This window comes from Furipterus horrens, unplaced genomic scaffold (assembly GCF_987537825.1).
Source record: "Furipterus horrens unplaced genomic scaffold, mFurHor1.1.pri manual_scaffold_5, whole genome shotgun sequence".
Classification (NCBI taxonomy): Eukaryota; Metazoa; Chordata; class Mammalia; order Chiroptera; family Furipteridae; genus Furipterus; species Furipterus horrens.
Genome location: NW_028327175.1, coordinates 105,200,615 through 105,216,912, shown reverse-complemented (window position 1 = coordinate 105,216,912; position 16,298 = coordinate 105,200,615). Strand labels below are relative to the sequence as shown.

At 49.1% G+C, this 16,298-nt stretch overlaps 1 protein-coding gene across 1 annotated transcript in view; it reads left to right on the top strand.

Moving 5' to 3' along the window:
- ABCC1 (ATP binding cassette subfamily C member 1 (ABCC1 blood group)) overlaps positions 1–16,298 on the top strand; it is a 145,805-nt gene that overhangs the window by 45,964 nt on the left and 83,543 nt on the right. The window contains exons 3-5 of the mRNA XM_090276966.1: positions 3–128; positions 4,654–4,791; positions 6,007–6,132. Coding sequence (XP_090133092.1) covers positions 3–128; positions 4,654–4,791; positions 6,007–6,132 — 390 coding nt within the window. The remainder of the gene's footprint in view (positions 1–2; positions 129–4,653; positions 4,792–6,006; positions 6,133–16,298) is intronic.

The window sequence follows — 16,298 nt, the reverse complement described above, 5'->3', positions numbered from 1 at the left end:
AGGCCTTGGGGTTTTTGCTGTGGATTGTATGCTGGGCAGACCTCTTCTACTCTTTCTGGGAAAGAAGTTGGGTCAAGTTCCTGGCCCCAGTGTTTCTGGTCAGCCCAACCCTCTTGGGCATCACCATGGTAAGTAGGAGTTGGCTGTCTGTCAGACACTGTGGAGACCAAAAGCTACTAGTATTTAGAAATGTGATCTCACAGTAAAAATCCAGAGGTCTGGCTTCTCTTGAAAAACCCAAAGATCTGGTGACACTGGACTTGTAGCCTTCTAGGGCAGTAATCAGCTGGAGCTGAGAGGTGACTGTAGCCTTTAAATGAAGCATGCATAGTCCAGTTTGTCACAGCCCCCACTGTGCCCTATTGACCTCCCTGCCACTGAGGCTGAGTGCAGGTGCCATCCTGTATTGCACTTGCTATACTCAGTTCTTGCACTGGCTAGCTCAGCCATTTATAGTACTTGCCTGGGACCCAATGGCCTCTTGAGTTTTTAGGTTCTGGCACAAGGAGTGGGTTGCAAAACTGAATGAGAAACCTCCCTGCCCCATGGGGTTCCCTAATGTAGTGGGAGACAGAAATAGGAGACAGAAACAGCTGGTGTGTTTTGAGTACCTATTATGTCTGATTCTCAGAACAGCTGTGAGATAGGTACTGCTTTGTCTCTGTTTTAAGGTGAGGAGATTAAGGCACAGAGAGGTTATACACTCTGCATAACACAGCTAATACATGGTCAAGTGAGAGGTGGTCACTTAGAGGCCATGCTTTTAGCCTTTGCATTCTGCAGTGACACTCTGAATTGAGGGCCATTCCTATGAGGTACCATATGCCTTGGGTCCTGCCAGGTCCTTGGCAAGCCTAGCCCTTGATTGTTGCAAAATGAGGGGGGAGCATGTTTGGGGCAGGATGTTTTGAGCAGGGAAAACAGTGTGTCCAAGGGAGGGTTGGAGGCCAAGAGGGAGTATCTGGGGGAGGATGAGGAGCCTTGCTTGAAGCAAGAAGGTGAGTGGGGGTTCAGGGAGTAGACGGTGGATGTGGCAGAAGGTGGGTCAAGAAAGGCAGGTTGGAGCCAGGTTGTGAAGGACCATGAATATTTATAGCTCACATTAACAGTGTGTGCTCTGTGCCAGGTACTGTCCTGATCCCTCTGTATATTCATTTTAAGTATATTTGCTCATTATCCCTATTTTGTAGATAAGCAAGTTGAGGCACAGAGAAGTGATGGAACTGGCCCAAGGTCACACAGCTAGTAAGCAGCAGAGCCAGCTTCACATGCAGGCTATCTGGCTCCAGGATCTGTCCCCCTGTGTCTGTGGGGCTCTTTGCTAATTGTCCTACATGTCCACAGAGCCTTGCTCCATGCCTGACATGCAGTAAGCACTCCATAAATGTATTGGGGGAATGAGGAAGTAAAGGGCTTGGTTTTGCTGGCCTGGAGGTCTTGAGCTCTACATTTTGGCAAGGGGATATCAAAATGGAGTAGTTTGGGCTGGGATAGCTAATATTCCTTTAACTTTCCCCATTCCTAGTCTTTTAATTCTTCGTTCATGCCTTTGCCTGTGGTGCTGGAGACACAGGTGTGATGGGCTGAGGGTCACTGAGCTTTATACCCTTTGGGGCTCTGAGCAGGGCTGACCAAGAGGTGAACTGGCCTGTAAGGTCCTCAGTCTCTCTCTTTCTCAGGGCTCCATGACAGAATGAAGGACCAGCCCTGCTATTTCTGTTGCAGGAATATTCTCCTGACGCCCCCGGGGACTGGAATAAGCAGGTACTAGGAATATAGGATGCGAGGCAGTCAGCAAATATTTTTTATTTCCAACATGTGCCAGAAGTTGAAGATAAAACCAACACAGTTCCTGTCCTCATGGAGTGTACAGTCCAGCTAAGCAAAGAGACATTCAACAAATGATTCCCCCAAAATGGCACAAAATATTTATTGTGTGCAAATTGCCATGAGAGTGAAGTTAGGTGGACTTGTTTGTCTAGAGAGTAGCGAGGAAGGGATGATGGAGCTGAGGCCTGAAGAACGAGCAGGATGTTAAAAAGTTGAAGGGACCGTGAGTAGAGGGCCAACCGTTGGTGAGAATAGCATGTGCAAAAATCCTGGGGTTGGAGGGAGAAATTGAGAGCTGGCCAGTGCAGATGGGATGGAGAGGTTGAGGAAGAGAGAAGGGGAGCTGGGATGGTGAAGGCCTGACTCTGAGGAACCTTAAGAGCTTCAGGCTAAGTTGTTTTTCACTCCCAATGCTGGGTTCTAAAACTTTTTGTGCCATGGACCCTTTCTGCTTTGCTAGTCTGGTCTCCTTCTCAGAATAGTGTTCTTAAAATATATGGGATTACAAAGGAAACCAGTCGCACACACATTCATATAGGAAGATTTTGTGCTGTGCATTTATATTTTTACTTGAGGTTTAACTCAGTGATCCCCAACTGTTTGGCACCAGGGACAGGTTTCGTGGAAGACAGTTTTTCCATGGAATAGGGAGGGGTGGGGACGTGTGGTTTGGGGTGATGCAAGTGCATTACATTCAAGCTCACCTCTTGCTGTGCAGCACAGTTCCTAACAGGCCCAGACCAGTACCCAGTTCACGGCCCGTCAGTTGGGGACCCCTGGTATAGCTGATGAACATATGCTGTCCTGTGACTACCGCTTCCACAGTATAGAGCAGTTCCGTCGCCCTGAAAAGCTCTTTCGTGCTGCTCCTTTGTAGTCAGCCTCTGCCTCTGCCCTTTCCTGGGAACTGCTGATGTGTCCCTGTCACTTTGCCTTTTCCAGAATGTCACATGAGTAGAACCATGCAAGCTAGAGCAGTTTGAGTCATAGCTCCTGTGGTTTAACTGTGTTGAGTGTATCCAAAGATGGTTTTTTTTCTTTTGAATTGCTGAGTACTTTTGAATGTATGGTTCCACCACCCATTTTTCCCCCTATTCTTTAGTTGCAGGGCATTTGGACTGGGAAACCAATTACATTTAAATACAGTTATCAAAAGGTTTAAAAAAACCAAAGTAAAAAATATACATGCTTCTCTATTAATGGATTTCAAATCAAGATTTGCAACAGGTGTGATGCCTCCTTAACTTCCAAATAGCAACAACCAAACAAGATAGTTGGGACATCTTCAACTATGTTTTCAGATGCAGTTTCTAATGGTGACAGAGCCCTGGGTGCTGCTATTGCCATTGCAGTTTATTGCCTTCACTTATGACTGGTGATGCTGATGTGGAAAACCGAAGCTGTCATTTTTTTCCATCCAAGTTCATGGACTCTCAGGCTCTATCCACAACCTGTCCTTGGAACCCAAGTTAAAACCCCAGTCCTAAAGACAAGGGTTTTCAGCAAGGATGTGATATGCCTGGCTTTGCATATTTAAAGCTAACTGTGGCCTCTGAGTGGAGAGCAGATTGTTGGGCAGGGGTGGAAGCTGGGAGATCATTGTGGGGGGGGGGGCAGGGTTAGCCATAGGGTCATCTGGCAAGAGGGGCTGGAGGCTGGGATTGGGGTAAGCAGCGGGTAAACTGAGGACTGGCCTTGGTGGCAGAGCCAGTGTGTGTTTTTGATGGACTAGATGTAGGGAATGAAGGAGATAGGGTAACCGAGGAGGACAGATGGACAGATGTATTTTTGGTTCCAGCAGCTGGGTTATGTGTGGGGGGGGGGTGGCATGGGTGTCCTACAGCTCCTGAGGAGTTGGCTTGTGGCCGTGACTGGCCTTGGGGATCTGCCTGAAGAGGGTGACTGCCATTCTGGAGGAGGGCTGTGACATTTCCTTTTTTCAGGGAAAAGCAATTTTATTGTTTATTTTCTTTCTCTGATCACGAAGTCACATATAAAATGGAAGTAGTATCCCCAGGTATCAGGAATGAAATAAAAGTCTCAATCCACCACCACCATGGCTCTAATGAAAATCCCTGAAGATGAGATGTGTGATCATAGGTAGATTAAATAACGTTGTTTCCTCGAATGCACACTGAGGGTCCTGCTCTTGGGGATGCAGAGGGTGTGCTGAGTTAGTGCATGTGAGTGCTTCCTGGGAGGCAGAGGTAACAGGTGCTCCATAAAGAAAGGTTATCACTGTTGCCCAAAGGATTGTCTGAACACAGGTCTTTCCAGTTCCAAATTAAGGTTGTGCCCACTGCCTCATTTTATAAATAAAGTTTTATTGGCACACAGCCATGTCTACTCATTCATGTATCATCATCTAGGGCTGTTCACACTACAGTAGCAATATTGAGTAGTTGTGACAGAAACTTTATGGCCTATAAAGCCTAAAATATTTGCTCTCTGGTCTTTTAAGAAAAAGTGTGCCCATTCAGTTCTACACTGAGCTACCCCGTCCTACCCCAAACCTACAAATGCTCTCATTAAATTCCCACAGCCATTGAGGTAGGTTCTGTCATCAACCCCATTTTGTAGGCGAGGCAGTGGAGGCTCAGAGAGGTTTGGTAACTTGCTCAGGGTCACCCAGCAGGGAAAGAGCAGAGCTGGGACTGGATCCAAGCCCTCCTCTAGGCTGTTCCTGTAACAACGGGCTAAGGGCAGCCCTACTCCAGGCCTAACGTCTTCTAGGCCCCTGGACTGTGGGGGCCTTGGGGACCATGGGGCTTTGGGGTCCTGGCCTTCTCCTGATGACTCCTATTGTATGCTTCTCTCTTCTAGCTGCTTGCTACCTTTTTAATTCAACTCGAGAGAAGGAAGGGAGTCCAGTCCTCAGGGATCATGCTCACATTCTGGCTTGTAGCCCTACTGTGTGCCCTTGTCATCTTGAGATCTAAAATCATGTCTGCCTTAAAAGAGGTAAGTGGTGGCCTCACTCTGCAGCTTCCTGCAGTGGCCCTTGGGAGAAATGCCCGTTCCTTGTGGAAGTCACACTTTACCAGGGGAACCAGGAGATGGCTACCACGTGGGCCTGGCTTCTTCCCTGGGGATTTCCATACCGCACCCAGCCTTTGTTCCCTAGCCTTCTTTCCTCACTGACCTGCTTGTCTGCATCGCTCCAAGGAGCCCCACGTGGGCGCTCCCAGTGCAGGAACCGCAGGCGGAGGCACATCACCCTGGGAGCCCCTGTCAGCAGTAAACAGCAAGGGAAGTCGGCTCCAGATGTCTTCAGTCTGGAACGGAACTGAGTGGGGGGCAGTGTTCGCAAAGCGGCTGCTCCCCCAGGGGGCCCTAGGCTGTCACCACGTTACCTTGGTGCTATCAGCCGCTGGTCTGGCTGAGAAGTGGTTCACGCTAACTGCCATCTGCTGCTCCTGAGAGTTCTGAGGAGCACGCGCTTTCAGACTCTGTCCTGTTGTTCCCTGCCACCTCTGAGCTAATCGGGAACTGGCATCAGGCGAAGGAAGGAAACTTTCACTGAGCACCTGCAGTGTAGAGTACACTGCCTTTACTAGTGATGGCAGCTGACATTTATTGAGTTTGTGTTTTCAAAGTGCCAGGTGGAGGACTGAGTTCTTTTCATGAATCCATATTGACTTCTCAGAATTACTCTGCCAGGGTTTCTCAGCCTCAGCAATAATTGACGTTTAGGCCAGAGACATCTTTGTTGTCAGGGGCTGTCCTGTCCTTTGTTGTATGTTGGGGACATCCCTAGCTTCCACTCGCTGGGTGCCAGTTAGGACAAACAGAAATGTCTCCACACACTGCCAAGTGTCCCTGGGAGGTAGAATCACCCCTGTTTATAGATGGGAAAACTGAGGCACAGAGAGGTTTAAGCAAGTTGACCAAGTCCCACAGCCAGTATGAGCAGAGACAGGGCTTGAATGTGGGTCTGCTTCACTCCCAAGCCTGGGCCTCCTCCCACCGTGGCGGACACTCTCCACAGGTGGTGTGGGCCACACTGTGATTGAACCACCGCTTTATGTTGACTTGTAGGGGGGTGCAGGTCGGGGCAGGAAAGCTTGTCACTGGGTCTGCATGCTACGTGGTGGGCCTCCTGCAGCCTGCTTCCCAGCCTCTGGAAGCTAATTCCGGAAAATGATGTCCTCTTTCTCCTTCTGCCCTCACGTTTAGGATGCCAGAGTCGACGTGTTTCGTGATGTCACTTTCTACATTTACTTCTCCCTCGTGTTGATTCAACTCGTACTATCCTGTTTCTCAGACCGCTCGCCCCTGTTCTCTGAAACCGTCAACGACCCCGTAAGTGTGATCATGAATGTGTTCAAGAAAGAAACATGGTACAGTGCTGACTAATGTTGATCGGGCACATGTTCTGAGCCAGTATTGTCCATCTGGTATCTAATTCCATCTTCCCCAAACTCCTGGAGATAGATTATATCAGCTGCCCCACTTGATGTGGAAAAACTGTACTGCAGACGTGACTGGGGTGGGGGAGCCTGAGGAAGGAATCTGGCTCATTGTTGTAAATTGCTGTGTCTTACAGGCCTGTAGGTTTTCTCATTTGGTTGGCATAGTGATTTTAGAAAATGTGAACAAACATTTAAAAATCAGGAAGTTTCACATAAATTCAAACTGTCCAAGTTTTCTAGAAAAAATGAGAAGTTGAGGCAGTGTCAGGGCCATTATCCCACATGGCAGTAGTTGGCCAGAGCTGAGGCGTGTTGCCCTAGTTTACCACAGTCCCCACCACTCCCTTTTGCATTGTACAGTCTTGCTTCTTTCATCTAGGTATGTGCCTGGTCTCTGAGGGATTTGCGTTTGAGAACTTTGTTTTGTCCTGTCAGTTTGAGGGAAATCCTGAATGTGCAGAAAGAAATCAGGGGACAGGTGGAGATGGCCATTCTTCCCTGCCGGGAGAATAAAAGGGAACATAGGCATTGTCATCCTGGCCTCTCTGTTTTCTCCCTCTCTTTCTTCCCTTTTCCTCCCTCTATCCTTTCTTCCTTACCCCTCTCCTTCCTTTTCTCCTTCCCTTCTGTCCTTCCCCGCTTCCAGCCAGTGCCGAGTACCAGGCCCTGATCTGTAGCAGTGGATAAAGCAGAATTCTTGCCCACTTGAAGTTTCAGTTGTCATGGGTGGGGACAAACAGTAATCCAGGACCCACATATCTCTCAGGTCGGGTAAATGCTAAGAAGAAGAAAGCAGGGAAAGGAATTGGAGATGGTGGTTGGGGGTTGTGTGCAGTTTTTGATGAGTGATCATGGAAGGCCTCCCATGGGACACCACATTGGAGCAGAGGTGGAAAGAAGTGAGGGAGCCAGCTGAGCAAATACCCAGAGAAAGCATTGCAGGCAGAGTGCACAGGCCCTGGGGCAGGAGCTGCTCCGTCCTGTTGAGGGAACAGTGGGAGAGGCCACAGAAGAGGCCACCGTAGCTGGAGCAGCAGAGGCAGGAGAGAGCCGAGGGGTGGCATCTGAAAGGTGGGACAGTTGCCTGTAGGCCAGATGAGCTGTGTGGATTTTGTTCTGAGAGGGACAGGAAGCCTTTGGGGCATTTATTTGTTGCTTTGTTCAAGTACAGTTAATCAGTCGTTCATGGGTGAAATTGCGGCAGGAGCAGTTTTCAGTTGCTGTGTTTCTGGTGGGTCTGGCCTGAACCTCAGCAAAAGGCTGAGACTGCCTTTGTCAGTGATGAAGGGACTTGTGGGACAGCAGCATGGAGGAGGAGGTTGAAACCTGTGCCCTGGTGTGTGTCCTGGTGTGTGTCCTGAAAGGCCCCATTCTTGGATTTCCCCACTCAAGGAGGAACTGGGTTCGAGAAATTAGCAAATTGTGTCCTTGTGCAGATGGGTTTGTGCGCATATATGTATGTTCGTATATGTGGATGCATGTGTGCGCATGTTTGCATATGTGTGAACTTGTTTTTATGTTCATGTTTTGTATATAGATGTGTGTTGGAGTGTTTGTGTGCATGTATGTGTCCATGTGTTCTTGAGCATGTGTGTTCACATGTGTATAAGGTTCACAAAGGCAGCAACCATGCCTGCAGTGCCCATTGGGTCCCGGTCCATGCCTTGCACAAAGGAGGAGCTCAGATGTCTGTGGTTATTGTGTCTGTTGGTCCTCAGTGTTTGTGGGTATATGTGGATGTGTGGCAGTGGAGCTGGGAATCCCACTGAACAAGTCACTCCCCCTGAGTGGCTGCAGACCTTGGATTCCTCTGAGGCCAGATGGGGCTGACAGGCTGGTGTGGGGGCGACCCGACCTTCCCGGCTGCCTCTGGGGCCCGAGAAGCAGCCCTCTCACAGTGGACCATCTTGAGTGCTTTACAGGGGAGGGAATTTCAGATGTTTGGCCCTCTCTGGGGATCTGGATCAAGTTCCTTTCACTTCTTTCCTGGGCATGTGTGTGCAGGGAGGTGGCTCATAGAGCTGACTTCCTCCTCCCTTTGTGTTTTCTGTGTTCTCAGCAGCCTGGACCTGGGGCCTGACCTGCCACCCTGGGGTGGCCTGCTGTGCTCAGCTCCAGCAGCTGGTGGCTGGGCTGTGGGGGCCGGGACACCCTGAATCTTCTCCCCAGTCATTCTTTTTCTGTTTTAGGAATCGAAGCCCAGAGAAGTGGGCTGTTAGACTCTTATACCCTAAATCTAATGGTGGAGGCAGCATGTGTGTTGGAAGAGGAGCTTCATTTCGGAGTTGGGCAAATCCCACCTGGGTTTCTTTATCCCTTCAACAGACATTTATTTAGCATCTGTTGTATATGGTGCTTAGTTCTGGGACACAGCAGTGTGTGAAATAGAGATGGTTCACGCCCTGCTGCAGTTATCTGTTACTCCATCACAAAGCACCCTGACTTTGGTTGCAGTTAACAACAATAGTTTATCCTGTCTCACCTCGTGGGTGTGACTGGGCTCAGCTTGCTTGGTCTCACCTGGGGACTCTCCTGCAGTTGCAGTCAGATGGTCGTAGGGGCAGGCATTTGGCTTCCTCACTCACAGGTTGGTCGTGAACTTGGGCATGGCTGGAGCCCTGGCCGGGCGTGGCAGCACCCTGTGGTCTCCCCAGGTGGCCTGGCTTCCTCACAGCATGGATACCTTGAGTGTTTCGAGAGAGAGCCAGGTAGAAGCTCTGTCACTTTTTTTGATTCGGTCCTAGAGTCACGTAATGTCACTCCCTCCCTCCTTTCTTGATTGAGGCAATCACAAAAGTATGCTTGGGAGCAGTCAGGGGACACAGATCTACCTCTAGATGGGGACGGGGCAGATCTCACTGTGTGTGGGACCAGCATGGGGGATGGCAGATAACGTCTGGCCGTCTTTGGGAAATACTGTCTGCCATGTGCCCTCAGGAAGCTTCTGGTCTCAGAGGATACAGCTGGGACGCAAGTCAGCAGACAGATAACCATGGAACCACAGTTGAGCTGAAGGCAGGGAAGCAGGTCACGTGACTTAGATTGGGGACTTCGGTCCGCTGCCCCTCCTTTCAGGACCGCGGTGTCTTGAAAATAGATTGAGGCTCCACTCAGTGTTCGCCTCACTCTGCTCCCCACCCTAGATCTGCGGAAGGGGGGCACTGTTAGTACCTTCTGTGCCTGTCTCCCTGTCACCCTCAGAACCTGTCGCTCTCCTGCCCTAATAGCAGCAGTTACTGTCCCCTGTCCTCAGAGAGCAGTCAGCCAAATCCTGAGGTGGCCAGGGTGAAGTGAGGCCCGGCTGGGGGCCGGCCGGCTGCACTTGGCTTCTCCAGGCTCCCTTTGCTGAGTCACCCCGGCGGCCTGCCCTTGCATGACTCGGACGTCTGTTCTGGCCCTGGGTTCTTGGCAGGGCTGCTCCCTTCTGTCCTCCAGGCTCAGCCTGAGTGTGGCTGAGCCTGGCCGACCAGGCTCTTGTCTTCCCCAGCCTCTGACTCTTTATCTTGCTGGCCCAGAGGCTACTGCTTGGGGTTGGGGGAGGGGATTTCATTTGCATTTGGGGGCATTGTGGTCAATAACGGTCATGCGGTAGACCCTCATTTCTCAAGGTGGGGTCCTCAGACCAGCAGCAGTCTCACTCTCATTTTAACAAGATCCCAGCGGGGACTCACCATTGATGTGCACTGGGGCATGTTAACTAAACACCTCTCAGCTCATTTGGAGTAAGAGGTAGTATTTAGCCTGGTCCATAAATATGAAACATTTCTTCTCCAACATTTTACGATGAACATTTCAAACCTACAGAGAAATTGAAAGACTTGAACAGGGAGAACCCATCTACCCTCCCACTAGATTGTACAGTTTACATTTTGCTAAACTTCCTGTATCACAGCCAGCCAGCTAGCCAGCCCGCCAGCCCACCCACTAGTTTTCTTGATATCTGAAACTTCCTTTGAAATAGATAAGTATTCTTCTCCCAAACACTTCATTGTGCAAATCATTACCTAGAGCTCACTATCTTTTTTTTTCTCTTAAAGTAAAATTTACATACAGTGACATTCCTGATTCTTAATACCATTTAATGGGGTTTTGATAAATGAATAACTTAAGCCTTTCTGGAGATAGAGAACATTACCAGGACCCCAGACAGTTTCCTCCCGCCCCTTCATGGTTAGTCCCTAAGCCCTCACATCCTTGAGACAACCACTGAGTTTAGACTGTTGACGGAAGCATTGTAAACACCATTTTTTGAATTCCTTTCTCCTTTATACTTTTGGTCACTTAGTAGTTCAGCATTGTGCTGGCGGTTGAGCTGGGCTCTGAGTCCCTAGAAATGAGCAAACGTTGACACTGCTCTGAGGGGCGGTGGAGGAGGGGCAGCAGGCTAATAAGCCAGTGGCCACAGGCAGGACAGTGAGGCTCTGAGGCAGGGAAGTGCTGGGGGCTCCAGGGCCAGCATCCAGTGGAGCAGAGGCCTGAGTCCAAGAAAGGAGAGGCCTTGTCAGGCTAATGACGATGAAGGCTGGAGGGTAGGTGGCAACGTGTGGAGGAACCAGCATGTGCAGAGGTCTGGAGATGTGCGGGAACCAGAGAGTGTTTGGGAACTAACTGCATGGGTTTTGCTTGGCTGGGTAGGACTGGCCAGGGAGCAGTGTGTCACTGCGGGGACTGGGGATTTGGACCTGGTGGAAGAATTTTCAGTGAGGGAGTGACACACTCTGGTTGGGATCCCTCCAGCTGATGACTGGTAGAAGGTTCATGGCACGTGGAGAGGCTGGTGGCACTTAGGAAGCCACTGTAGGAACCTGGGCAGGTAGAGTGAAGGTTGAGCTGGACAGGGACCCTGTGTGCACTAGATCATCAACATCCAGGAAAAAATGGAGGAGGTCATGGCAAGAGGATGTGCACGTGGTGTGTGCTACTGTAGAAGAAACTGTGGTCCTGAGCTCAGAGGTGATTCCCACAGCTCCAAGCAGCGGAGCCAGCAAACACCAGCAATGTTGTGAGTGTAGCGACAAATCTCTTTTATTGTTGGACATGTAAATTATTCCAACCAGTAATGATAATAGCAGCCTGGGTGCTGCCTTTATTTATTAACTTATTTAATCCTGGAAGCAACTCAAGGAGGCAGGATCACGACTCTCCCCCCATTTTACAGCTGAGGACACCGAAGTTCAGAGTGGTGAAGTGTCTCGCATAAGTTACGAGGCTGCACCCGGGAGCCCTTTCTTTGGGTTCGAACTCCTGAGCTGGCATGGTGTAACCTGGAGGCCTTGTTAGAGCAGATCCCCGGGTCCCAGCCCCAGAACTTCTGAGTCAGTACATCTGGGCGCAGCCCCAGTATTTGCATATCTAGCAAATTCCCAGGCACTGTGGTTGCTGGCAATGGGAGCCACATTCGAAAATCCTTGCTTGAAGCTCTGCTGCTGTCTACTCATCCCTTATTCCCGGGCATTAAGGAAATGCAGAGTGGGAGTCACTGGCAGACAGTCCAACTAAAAGCAAAATCAAAACCAGAAAAGGTGTGGGGACCTGGACGAGGTCCCCAAACTGCGCCAGCGTGAGAGGTAATGAGTGAGTAGAGTAGTTAAAGAACCAGTGCCTGGGGCTTTTGTACCCAGTTAGTGTAATCTGCATGGTTTCTGGTCACATCACTTGAAGCTGCATAAAGATGCAGAAGAACACAGCTCTGTTTGCATAAATCAGACTTTCTCTCCTCTGCCTTGAGGCTGGGGGTGTGTGAATTATTCTCGCTTCTAAACGAATGGGGGATCAGTTGATGAGCCTCTGCCCTGGGTCAGGAGTTAGTCCATTTCAGTCTCAGAGGCTGGAAGCCCCAAGCTGCAGCTCTGCCTCAGTACTTAATGCATCACACTGGGACATCCTGCTTGATTTTTCTTCTTTTTATTATCAGTTCTTGGCTACTTAATACTCCAGTTGTCCGTTATTAAATGAGGCCTTTCATGTCAGATGGGAACTTCCAGAAAGTTGTTCCCAAATCGATACAGTACTTCCTTCTCCGTGCTGGTGATGGGGACTCTGTGTCAGCCCAGTGTGACTTCCTGTAATCTGCAAATCTGTGTTTGGATCACTTGGACAGAGGAGGGCTGGGGAGACGAATTGGACAAAGCTCTTGGAGTGTACAAATTAGAAACTGGAATGTTCATGGTAATAACTCAGCCTTATTGAATTTGCAGGGCAAATTTCCTCACAGGGGTTGGGATTTTTATGAGCTGGAGGGAGGATTAATGTTTTTCCCTCGGGGCCATCATTTCTTATGGTCTTCCCTGTGCAGTTGGGTATGAAGGGAACAAATTCACCTTCAGTTGTACAATCCACAGGCTGCTTGACCTACAGCTGAACTTGCCTGATTGTGAAATGACAGAATTTGTGAGGCCCCTGTGGGTATATGCCTCACATGCCTGCTATGTATACCTCTAATTTGCCTCTGGGAAAATTAGAGAAAGATGACTCACCCTACCCCACCCCCCACCCCAGTGATGAATTTGAGACAGACCCTGCTTCTCTTAAGCTGATGGAGCCCCTCCCTGGCATAGGACCTGGTGGTCTCGTTGAGCTGGGCACGGAATGCATTTCAGCCCCCACTTGTCCCCTTAGGCGGGCATCTTTGTGTGCAAGGTTTAATTTGCACAACTATACACTGATGCCAAGACTGAAGCAAGACCGGGTTCTAGTTTTACCTTTAATAATCATTGTGTCCTAGGGTATCATGAGGTCTGGTGTGAGCAGAGATCAGCCAGCATTTTCTGTAGAGAGCCAGATAGTGAATATTTGCAGACCATATGGTCTCTGTCAGAACTAGTAAACTCTGTGTTTGTAGCAACCAGGGACATTTGGAAATGAATGAGAATCGCTGTGTCCCAATAAAACTGTTTCTGAGTGGCCAGCCCATTGGCCATCGGGTTTGCTGTTGCCTCACACATAAGCCACCTCTGTTCCCTACCCCTTCTCTCTCTGGCATCCTGTTTTGCTTTTCCCTTTGTTGCAGTTCTCATCGTCGTTTATAGTTATATATTTATTTGTATCTTGGTTTGCTTCCTGTTCATCTCCCCTCAGGTGGGATATTGTATGGGGCAGGGACCACGCTCTCTTCTTCCTGGCTCCGTCCCCATCCCTTAGCTACTTCCTGGCATATAGGCACGTCCTCCCTAAATGTTTGCTCAAGAAATAAATGAGTCATTGCCAATTCTGCCCCACCCCATTGCCCTCGTCTGCCAGCACTGCTTAGCCTTTCACAATGGGTAGGAATTGGGCTACAGTTGATGTGCCTTTGTGATTCCCTAATAACCCACCCACTTCCGGGGTGGGGGTGGGGTACAGCCTACAGAGCAAATGCCATCACCTCTTCCATGAATAATATTGCTGCCTTATGCTGGAAGAATCGTAGCTTATAACACAGTCCCGTGGACCTCCCGTGAACCTTATTGTACTTGTTCCGTTTTGCAGTCCTGCAAGGTAGGCTGAGCAGTAGGACTAACTGCTCCCATTTCCCAGATAAGAAAACGGAGGCTTTGAGGTGAAGCAACTTGTCCAATGTCATTCAGCTAGAAAATGACAGGTCTGGGATTTGAACTCAGGTCTGAGGTCTGTCTGGCTCTGCTTTAGGTTGCTCTGGAATGTAGGTCTGTGCCAGTTGTATCTGATTTACTTTATTAAAAATATACTGATGCCAGGGCCCCACCCTAGAGGTACTGATCTAGTTGGTCTGGTTTGGGAACCTGGGCACCTGGGTGACTCTGGGACAGCCAGGCCCGGGGCCCCAGAGTGGAGCCTGCTGGTTCTAGCCCCAGAAGTGTGTTTGAATCACATCCAGGGGAGGCTTATCATGCTGGTAACTTTCACTTGTGCACAGACGTGGACAGCATAGTATTGTGAACTGCCATGGACTCTTCACCCTGCATTGCATGCACAGAGATCTCAGTATGTATCTCTGAAAGAGAAGGAATTTTAAATTTTTAGTAAGTTTTTATTTTGGAATAACTTGATTCACAAAGTTGCAAAAATAGTAGAGTTCCTGTGTGCCCTTCACCCAACTTGTTCCAATGATAGTATCAGAAAGAAGTATTTTAAACAGTGCAACTCTTACCTGGCCTAAAAGCGTTAATAATAACACCTTGATATCATCAAATACTGCACTGTGGTTGCAGCATGACACACTCTCATGTTATATCATTCTTTCACTTATTAGCTGGACTATTTGGATGCAAAGACACTTCCTCTCCTCTCTTTGGTTCCCCACTGGTGTAGGTCATTTAGGAAAGACGAGAAAAATACTTGTTTCCTACCTCTTTTCTGTTTTCAAAACAACGACTTGGTTCACTAGTGTCTTTTCATCAGTTTCACCAAGAGGTGGTTCTTTCTCGGTATCAATATGAACGTGTGTATTTAAATATACGTGCTGTGTTTCAGTCCATTCTATTTACTGTCCTGATTGAAGCTCAGATTGCCCCCTTTTGGGCTAGTGGGAGCCACTCCTGGAGGCTTCCGAGAACTTTTAGCAGTGCTACTCAACTTTAGTTTCCTTGGTGTCGGGTGTGACGAGGTGTTCTAGGCTTATCTTGTACATTTCCTGCCCAGCTACTTTGCAGAGGAGGCTCTGGGAGTTAAAAACAAGACTCAGATGTCCTGGTCTCACCTCAAACCAGCTTAATTAGAATCTTTGGTGGGGGCAGATATGGTGTTTTCTAAAAGTGCTTCCAGCCCAGATGCAAACGACTTGGATTGAGGGAGTCTCTCAATGCCTCATCTCTGAGAAGTGCTGGAACCTTGACCACCTTCTTCAGCTGAAGAGCTCGTCACTGCATGGTGACCCCCTTCCCTGAAGCTGGTATTTCAGAACTGAGACCTGAACGTTTCCGCATTGAAAGCCTGTCCGTGTGTGCAATCCCGGATGCTCTACGCTGCTGTCCCTTTCTTTGTCTGTGTGCTGTTCAGTTGGAGCTCATCTTTTGCTTTAGGAAAGAGGTTCATTGAAAGCTTGCTGAGAATCTGTCTGTGTGTTCCCGTTGCTCTTAGGATGAAGACCAGGATTCCTTACGTGGCCTCCAGTGTAGACTATGCACAGCCTCCAGTGCCCAGACCCCCTCTTGGTCCCTGGAGGAGAGGTTATGCTCCCATATACCACCGGGCCTTTGCACAAACTGTTTTCACTGCTGGGACCACCTTGCCTCTCTCCTTTACTCACTTTTCAGACCTCAGCTTGAACAGCTAACTCAGGAGCACCTTCCCTGACTGCCATCAGCTAGACCAGTCCCCATCCCCTCTTGGCTCTCTCACTGTGAGCCCAGGACGACACCAGTGATCCCGCTGACATACCCTCAGGGTGTGATCCCCATTGCGGTTGTGGCTTTGTGTTTGTTCACGAGATCGTTTATTAATGTGTTTCTCTGGGGTCTGACGGGAGCTTACATCCCGTTTCTGCCACTTCTTGTGTGGGACCCTGGGCCAGTCATTTCATCCCGCGCCCCTTAGTTTCTTTTCTTATAAAATGAAGTTTATGTTTTCCCTACTTTTTTGGGTAGTTAGGAAGATTAAATAAGATACTTTAGGTAAAGCCCTCAGAACACAGCGAGCTAGTAGAGAGGGCTGACACGTATTGTTGTTATTGTTACTACTACCACCCTGGTGTATTGTGTGTGGGCTTCCTAAAGGGAGGGGTTACATCTGTTTGTTGAGATTTGTATACCCGGGGCTAAGCACATAGCAGATGCTCAGAAAATATTTGTTAAATGAATGTGCAAATGAAAGAACTCATGGAGTAAAGTGGGGACGGCAGTAGCACCGCACAAATTGGGTTGCTGTGGGGATCTAAGATAAGGCCCTGTGCCATTTTTGCACTTATTAGACATTCAGAAATATTTGCTGGGTGAAAGTGGAGGAGCTGCCATGTGTTTAAGGCCACTGGGGCTCAGGAGAGACATCTTTTTGGGGTGCAAATCAGTGGTGTGAGAGTAGCTGCCGGTCCTTTGGGAAGAAGTCGGGACCACTGATAGCTCCCTGGCAAGAGCGGTCATAGATGAGAAGTTGAAACATTCA